The sequence below is a fragment of the Zalophus californianus genome, chromosome 1 (genome assembly GCF_009762305.2).
Source record: "Zalophus californianus isolate mZalCal1 chromosome 1, mZalCal1.pri.v2, whole genome shotgun sequence".
Classification (NCBI taxonomy): Eukaryota; Metazoa; Chordata; class Mammalia; order Carnivora; family Otariidae; genus Zalophus; species Zalophus californianus.
The window spans coordinates 17,914,756-17,923,949 of record NC_045595.1 but is presented as its reverse complement, the minus strand read 5'-3'; the positions used below and the strand labels follow the sequence as shown (position 1 = coordinate 17,923,949).

At 56.5% G+C, this 9,194-nt stretch overlaps 1 protein-coding gene across 3 annotated transcripts in view; it reads left to right on the top strand.

Moving 5' to 3' along the window:
• Positions 1-5,115: 5,115 nt before the first annotated feature.
• CELSR3 (cadherin EGF LAG seven-pass G-type receptor 3) overlaps positions 5,116-9,194 on the top strand; it is a 37,623-nt gene continuing 33,544 nt past the window's right edge. For all 3 annotated transcript variants that reach the window (XR_003518182.2, XR_003518181.2, XM_027584969.2), the window contains exon 1: positions 5,116-8,863. Coding sequence is in view for 1 of the 3 variants with exons in the window: in XM_027584969.2 (XP_027440770.1) it covers positions 5,116-8,863 (3,748 nt within the window). In the remaining 2 variants the exon portion in view is untranslated. The remainder of the gene's footprint in view (positions 8,864-9,194) is intronic.

Below are 9,194 nucleotides of genomic sequence, written 5' to 3'. Positions count from 1 at the left end.
CCACACATCCAGAATTATTGACACCGTGTCGTCCAGTCATGACTTTTCCTTTCTCACTGGGGTGCTGAAGGCCAAGGGCTGTTCTGCTATTTTGCCAACAGGACCATAATGCCAACAGACCAAAATGTTCTGTTTTTCCAACAGGACCATAATGCAGCAAGAAGCACAAAAGAGGCCAGGGCGGGGGGTCGGGGGAGTCCCCCGGACACACTGGTCCTCGGGAAGCTGAGGCAGGAACATTTGGCAGGGAACTCACGGAAGCAAAGCAAAGCCAGGAGGCTGATGGGGAAATGTCCTTCCTTAACTCTTGATTCTTGGGTTAGGCACACGGGCTCCCCAGCTGGACCTGAAGATGGGCTGACAAAATGTTCCCCCCCCCCCCCTGCAGTAGAACCATGGGGCACAACCTGGTCACTGCTCTTCACCCTGGGGGCGTTCTGCCTTTCCTTTCACATCTGGAGTCGATGACATGGCCTTCGAGTCACGCCTCCTTCCTCACTGGAGAGCTGAAAGCAGAGAACCATGATGCTCCTCCTGAGCTAGTGGAATTCTGTGAAAAGTGCAGGTCCCTGAGGAAGCTGAGGCAGGACCATTCGACAGCCTCCGTGCTTTGCTCTGTTGCCTATCGTGACACACACACATGCTGGAAGGGCAGGGCTGTGCTGGGCCCTCTGTCCCAGTGCTGGTACCCATGGTGAGCGAAGTATAACCCTGTGGCAGGGGGGGCAGAAGCCCCGGCCAGTTTCTGCAGTTGTCCAAGGAGCCCTGGTGTGTGTTTGTAAGGGACGCAAGAGCCCTTGTTGACTGAGCTAAGTACTGGCCTCTGGCAGCAAACGTGCTCTGAGAGGATCCAGAATTCTGAGACCCCCCTCAGCAAACATCTCGGTGGTGCTCTCAGAACACAGAATTACAACCATAAGGGGAAATGATGAGCCAGAGAATTCCTCAGCAAGGGATGGATCTTTGCAAGAACACCCATTGGCTGCTTGGAAGGATGGTAAGTGTGGGATACGGTGAGCAGGAGGGCAGAGACAGACAACTAGGCCACTCAAATGGGAGTGTAGGGGGGTGGGGTGGCGAGGGGGAAAAAAGATTCTGAGGGGCATTGGGGAAGGGGGTTGGGCTGAGCTCTGGGGTAGAAGCGGGTACGTAAAGGTGGTGGCTCCTAACCTGTGGGACGAGCACCAGGGACCATAGGCTAAAGTATGAAGAGCTTCTGTGTAGTCTTCTAAGAGCTGTGTTCTTTCCTATTCAGATGTCAAAACTATCTGGAATTGATTACCTGGGTAGTATGAAGTAGGGTTCTCATCTAACTTCATCTACACCCATGTCTAACTGAGTCCGCACCATTTTTTGAAAAACCCGTCTTTTCCTCATGTTGCCTCTTAAGAGCCACCCTCGTCAAAATTCAAGTCTCCACACATCTTCAGGCCCGTGTCTGGATTAGGTTCCAGCAGTCTATTCCTGCTCTGGCAGCATAGTCTTGGTTTCTATAGCAGAGGAAGCTGTCCTCCTACTTTGGTTTTCAAGACTGTCTTCGATATTCCTGGCCCTCATTTTAGAACCTAGTTTATCAGTTTACACACACACACGCGCGCACGCACACACACACACACCCCTTACTGGGATTTTATTGGAATTGCATTGAATCCATATGTCAATGCCAATTTTAGAAGAAATGGCATCTTTACAATATTGAAACTTCCGATCTTTGAACATAGCTTTTCACTCCATTTATGTATTTCTTTCAATAACGTTTGTGTGTGTGTGTATAAAAGTCATTGCATAACTTTCATTAGCTTTATTCCTGGCATTTTGTTACTTGATGCTCTTGTAAATGGCATATTTTTAAAATTTGTATTTTCTAACTGTTGCTGACATATAGAAATTACAACTGATTTTTATTTTTATTTATTTTAAAGATTTTAAGTAATCTCTACACCCAACGTGGGGCTCAAACTCACAACCTCAAGACCAAGAGTTGCATGCTACACCAACTGAGCCAGCCAGGTGCCCTGCAACTGATTTTTACATATTGACCTTCTGTTCAAGAACTTTGCTAAGCTTACTCTAATAACTTATCTATAGGTTCTTTTAAATTTTTTACATACACTGTCCTATTGCCTGTGCATAAGTTTTATTTTTTCCTTTCCAATCCTCATACTTTATCATTTTTCCTGCCTTAACAGCACTAGTTATGCTCTCTGATATAATATTGAGACTTGTGGTCATGAATGTAAAATGTTTTCTCTAGTAATGTTCTGCTGCTCCAGAGGTGAGGAATACACAAATAGTCTATTTTAAGTGGGGTTAGATTTTAGCCATGTTTGTCTAAGAAAAGCAGAACAGATGAGTTGTTATAACACTTGATTCTATAAGGTCAATGGTAAAGGTAAGGAACTGAGGAGGTGAGGAATGATGGATTGGAGATCTCAATAAGATCAAAGAACTGTTGGATAATTAGCTGGATGGGTTGCCCAGGTCTTCTGGCTTGCTCTTCCAGCAAGGTACCTGACTGGGAGGAAGGAGGGGGCAAATACAGCGTAGAAGGAAAAGGCAGGAAGCCAGAGGACAACCAAGATGTCCTAGAGAGCAGTTTCTGCCAAGGCTTTGCCCTCTGGTCTCCTGGACTGCTCTCCATTTATCCCACAGCAGCCTCAAACCCAGGTTTCTGAGCCCCGGGTGGACCCTCTACCTTAGAGCTGAAAAGACAAGACAGAGGATGAATCGTTAAGGATCTTGCTATGTTCCTAGGAGGTAGGGGCAGGTCTGGAGTTGAAGGGAGAAACTGTCACCAATACTTGGTTTCCGTCTTTACAGGTCACATTAGAAGCTGCCACTGGGGGTGGGGCATAGAGGTGAGTGCACACGCGGAGTGGGAGGCCTCCACAGTACAACAGCCAGAGAGGACAGCAGTGGAGGCAGGAACAGCAGAGAGCGACACGGATAGCCACGGCAGTCACACCGCGAGTCAGGAGTATCGTCTAGGTCTTGCTCTCCATAGGACCCGCTGAAGCCACTGCTAGCCCTAGTGAAGCCAGCAGAGTTTGATTTCCCTCGGCCGGTGTTTCCTTTACGCCTCTGCACATTTGCCCACTTAGCCTCCAAGACCTAGGATGGCTCCTCCTTCCCTCACAGCTGTAGGCGTCCTTTTGGTTATTCGAGGCTCTGCTCAGGCATTTTCTCTAGCGGGAAGCCGTCCCAGATCGCTAAGTTGGCTGAGGCACTTCCTCCGGGACCCTAGCACCCTTCCCCCTAGCGTTGCGCCTGCCTCCCTCCTTTGTTGGTGTAAAGTTTTGCGCCCTGCACTCGCTAGATTTGCGGACCCGGAGGGCGAATGTGCAACCAAAACCTCGTCCCCGACCTCGCTCCTCCAGCCCCTACACCGGCTGGGCCCTCATCCAACCGAGTTCCGCCTTCAGCGGTGCAGCAGATGCTCCACCCTCACGCCCAGCGGACCCAGACTGCACACCCGGCGCGAAGCTCCGACCTTAGTGGATCCTCAGATTCTGGAACCCACCGGCCGGCTCTCAGTGGGTAGATAGGGCGCTCGGGAGGTGGATCCCACGGGAACCCCACCTCCCGGAAGCGAAGAAGTCAAGAGGCTAAAGAACGTGCCGTCTGATTGGTTGGTGATGATGTCATAGGTACCGTCGGAGCGTGCCGGAGGCCTTAGCCAGGAGTTTTCCGTTAGTTCCTAGCAGGATCCGCGCCCCTTGGAGCGTCCTGGGATCCAGCCCTAAACCCGTCCTCGGTCCTGGGACGCCCACGCCCTTCACACAGGACGCTGCAGGGCGTTGCCGCTGCTGCCTTTGCCCGCGGGACGGTAGAAAGCCAACAGGATTATCTCTCCCGGCCATCCTGGAAACCACAGAACCCTCCCCTCAGACAATGAGTCCGCCGTCGGGGGCGGAGCCCCCCATTGTGCCAATAGTTCTCCCCCAACCCCGTGTCGTCTTCTGTGACGTCGATTCCGCGGTGTCTGCCCATTGGCCAGCTGGGACCGATTGGCGCCCGGAGTTGCTCAGCGCTGGGAGAACTGTATTGAATCGTGGAAGGAGGGTTGAGCTTCCGCTAGTCCCTTCAAGGGGTTAAGGGACGCGGTCGTGGCGGGCGAGGGGCGGGGATCCGAGGAAGCCCTGGCTGCAGCCCTGTGGCAACGTCGGGCTCCACGTGGCATCCCAGAGCACTCGAGACCCGCAGCTTGGAGGAGGGTGTAGCCTCCAGTGGAGGGGTCCCCAGCGCGGGAGACTGCTGGGATCCAGCAAGGCAGGGAAGAGTTTGGTCTTTACTCACGCCTTGGGCGGGTCACCCAGTCCCTGCTCTGCAGAGACGCTCCAAACAGGCAGATGGTTCCGACATGTTTCATGAGTTAAAACTCACTGATCGAACAGTTCAAGCTATTAACTTTGGTTCTGGCGTCCCAGGTCCCCATCCAGTCAACGTCCCTTCTACCCCCAGGATTCCACATGGTACCCCTGCCAAAAGTCAGGATAACGCTCTCTGCAAGTCATGGGCACCAAATTTTCAGGCCAAAATCCGGGACAGGGTTCGGAACTAGTGCTCAGGAAGGGGGACAAGAGACCGGCAAGCAGAAGAAAGGATGGGAGATGAAGCTGGGACCGCGCCTAGAAGAAAGAAGGTGGATGAGGGCGGTGGCTCAAAGCAAGGAGGGTGGATCCAGGGGCGGTGAACCTCCTAGCTCTGTTCAGCACCGCGGGCAGCAGTTATGCTTTGCCCTCAACAAAGATGGCGACAACAGCTTCAATAGTCAGAGTCCGCATGCGTAACGGGCTGTACCACCGGATTTGGAGCTTCGGGGCGGAGGTGGAATGAACCATCGCTGAGGCCGGGAGCCATGTTGGAGCGGCGGGAGGCGGCAGCAGCGTCGGGGATGCTGTGGTGGGGGCGGCAAAAGCCGGGGCCGCACGCCAAAGGGGTTCTGGCCGCGGAGTAGATGGTGCCCAGAGGGCGGAGGCGGCGCGGAGCGACAGGCCGAGAGGCGGGGGACCGGGGCGGCGGCAGGGGCCCGGGAGGGGGCCCGAGCGGCGGGGCGGGCCCCAGGCCCGGACCTGGGCGAGGGGCGGTGGAGGCCGTGTGGGGAGGCGGGGGGTGATGGCGAGGCGGCCGCCGTGGTGGAGTCTCAGGGGGCCGACGACCCCACTACTCCTGCTCCTTCTCCTCCTCTCTTTGTTCCCTCTCAGCCGGGAGGAGCTGGGGGTCGACGGGGGCCAAGGCTGGGACCCAGGGGTAGCTGCCGCTACGGGGCCAGGGGCGCGGACCGGTGGCAGAGCCGTAGCTCTTTGTCCCGAGACGCCCGGGGTCCAGGAGGATGGAGAGCCTGGTCTGGGAGTCAGGGAGCCTATCTTCGTGGGGCTCCGAGGGGGAAGGCAAAGCGCCCAGAGTGGTCGAGGGGCCCCTGAGCAGCCGGACGCGGGGCTGGAGGCGAAATATGGGGTCCAGGCATTAGACAGCCGCGGGCGAGAAACAGGACAGGGACCAGGGTCTCTGCTATGCTGGCGCGCAGAGGTCTCCTCTTGCGGGCAGACAGGACCCTTGCGAAGAAATAATCTGTCTCCAGAGGCTCTGTCCCCAGGGGTCCCGAGCCTGGAGAACAGCTCGCCCTTCCCTTCCGACCTTCTGGTACGGCCCCGTGGTTACAAGCCGGTGTCCTCCCAGAGAAATGCTGGGAGAGGCAACCCCCCAAAAATGGGAACCATGCGCTGCTGCGGAGAATTGTGGGCGCCGAGGCGCAGGGGTCAGGGCGAGAGAACTGCGACATCTCGAGCGGAGAGGACAGCTCCCCAGCCGGACTGTTCCTCCAGGGCTGTGGAATCTGGCCCTGGGCTGGATTCAGCACCGCGCACAGAGAGGACAGCTCCCGCGTCTGGTTCAGCACCGCGCGAGTCTCGGACAGCTCCCGAGCCGACGCCCGAGCGCATGCGCTCGCGTGGTCTCTTCCGCCGTCGCTTCCCCCGGCAGCGCCCCGGGCCGCGCCGCCCGGGGGTCCCGGCTCAGCCGAGAGTCTGGAGAATACCCCCAGCAAGCAGGGTCCGCCCCCGTCGCGCCACGAACCGCCACCCGCAGTTTCCGCAGTACAACTATCAGGCGCTAGTGCCCGAGAACGAGGCGGCGGGCACCGCGGTGCTACGCGTAGTGGCGCAGGACCCGGACGCAGGCGAGGCCGGGCGCCTAGTTTACTCGCTGGCTGCGCTCATGAACAGCCGCTCGCTGGAGCTGTTCAGCATTGACCCACTGAGCGGCCTCATCCGCACAGAGGCTGCTCTGGACCGCGAGAGCATGGAGCGGCACTACCTGCGCGTGACGGCGCAGGACCACGGCTCGCCGCGCCTCTCGGCCACCACCATGGTGGCCGTTACAGTGGCCGACCGCAACGACCACGCGCCGGTGTTTGAGCAGGCGCAATACCGGGAGACGCTTCGCGAGAACGTGGAGGAGGGCTACCCCATTCTTCAGTTGCGTGCCACAGACAGCGACGCGCCCCCCAACGCCAATCTGCGTTACCGCTTCGTGGGGCCGCCAGCTGCGCGCGCCGCTGCCTCCGCCGCCTTCGAGATTGATCCGCGGTCTGGCCTCATAAGCACCAGCGGTCGCGTGGACCGCGAGCACATGGAAAGCTACGAGCTGGTGGTGGAGGCCAGCGACCAGGGCCAAGAGCCCGGGCCGCGCTCTGCAACTGTGCGTGTGCACATCACCGTGCTGGATGAGAATGACAACGCGCCCCAATTCAGCGAGAAGCGCTACGTGGCGCAGGTGCGCGAGGATGTGCGCCCCCACACGGTGGTACTACGCGTCACAGCCACGGACCGGGACAAGGATGCCAATGGACTGGTGCACTACAACATTATCAGCGGCAACAGTCGTGGCCATTTCGCAATTGACAGCCTCACGGGCGAGATCCAGGTGGTGGCACCTCTGGACTTTGAGGCAGAGCGAGAGTATGCCTTGCGCATCCGGGCGCAGGATGCAGGCCGGCCACCACTGTCCAACAACACAGGCCTGGCCAGCATCCAGGTAGTGGACATCAATGACCATACTCCTATCTTTGTCAGCACACCCTTCCAGGTCTCTGTACTGGAAAACGCACCCCTGGGCCATTCAGTCATCCACATTCAGGCAGTGGATGCAGACCATGGAGAGAATGCCAGATTGGAGTACTCCCTAACTGGTGTGGCACCTGATATGCCCTTTGTGATAAACAGTGCCACTGGCTGGGTCTCTGTGAGTGGTCCCCTGGACCGTGAGTCTGTGGAGCATTATTTCTTTGGTGTGGAGGCCCGAGACCATGGCACACCCCCACTCTCAGCCTCAGCCAGTGTCACGGTAACTGTGCTAGATGTTAATGACAATCGGCCTGAGTTTACGATGAAGGAGTACCACCTACGGCTGAATGAGGATGCAGCTGTGGGCACCACTGTGGTCAGTGTGACCGCTGTAGATCGTGATGCCAACAGTGCCATCAGCTACCAGATCACAGGCGGCAACACCCGGAATCGCTTTGCCATCAGCACCCAGGGGGGTGTAGGTCTGGTGACACTGGCTCTGCCGCTGGACTACAAGCAGGAACGCTACTTCAAGCTGGTGCTAACCGCTTCTGACCGTGCCCTTCATGATCACTGCTATGTGCACATCAACATCACAGATGCCAACACTCACCGGCCTGTCTTTCAAAGTGCCCACTACTCCGTGAGCGTGAATGAGGATCGGCCAGTGGGTAGCACTGTGGTGGTCATCAGTGCCTCTGATGATGATGTGGGTGAGAATGCTCGTATCACCTATCTCCTGGAGGACAACCTGCCCCAGTTCCGAATTGATGCAGACTCGGGGGCCATTACACTACAGGCTCCACTGGACTATGAGGACCAGGTGACCTACACACTGGCTATCACTGCTCGGGACAATGGCATCCCACAGAAGGCAGACACCACTTATGTGGAGGTGATGGTCAATGATGTGAATGATAATGCTCCACAGTTTGTGGCTTCCCACTACACGGGGTTGGTATCTGAGGATGCCCCACCTTTCACCAGTGTCCTGCAGATCTCAGCCACTGACCGGGATGCTCATGCCAATGGCCGGGTCCAATACACTTTCCAGAATGGGGAAGATGGGGATGGAGATTTTACTATTGAGCCTACCTCTGGTATTGTCCGCACAGTGAGGCGGCTGGATCGGGAGGCAGTGCCAGTATATGAACTTACTGCCTACGCAGTGGACCGAGGTGTGCCCCCACTGCGGACTCCAGTCAGCATCCAGGTGACAGTGCAGGATGTAAATGACAATGCACCTGTCTTCCCAGCTGAGGAGTTTGAGGTGCGAGTGAAGGAGAACAGCATTGTGGGCTCCGTGGTGGCTCAGATCACTGCAGTAGACCCTGATGAAGGCCCAAATGCCCATATAATGTACCAGATTGTGGAGGGGAACATCCCTGAGCTGTTCCAAATGGACATCTTCTCTGGAGAGTTGACTGCACTCATTGACCTGGACTATGAGGCTCGCCAGGAATATGTGATTGTGGTACAGGCCACATCGGCCCCTCTGGTCAGTCGGGCCACTGTGCACGTCCGCCTGGTTGACCAGAATGACAACAGCCCTGTGCTCAACAACTTCCAGATCCTCTTCAACAACTATGTATCCAACCGCTCAGACACCTTCCCCTCAGGCGTTATTGGACGCATCCCAGCTTATGACCCTGATGTCTCTGACCACCTTTTCTACTCTTTTGAGCGGGGCAATGAGCTGCAGCTGCTGGTGGTCAACCAGACCAGTGGGGAGCTTCGACTCAGCCGCAAGCTAGACAACAACCGCCCACTGGTGGCTTCCATGTTGGTGACTGTCACAGGTAAGGGGTGGGGGGCAGGCAAGTGACCCAGTGACCTCAACCTGTCAGGGCCACAGGGGCTCCACAGGGCACCTCAGACCAAAGAAGGATTTCCAAGCCTTCCAAGAATCCCTTAAGTGCTGGGTTCCTGCACCCCACAGGATCTGCCATAGACTTCACAGGTTCACATAGTCTCTGCTTAGGGTCTTGGGTAGACTCCACAGAACCCCAAAGATTCTAGGGCATCGAGCAGGCCCCATAAAGACCATATGAACTGTCTACTACACTAGACATAGTGCCCCCACTCCCAAAAGGCTGCACGTCCTGGGTTAATGCTCTGGAGGTCACAGGA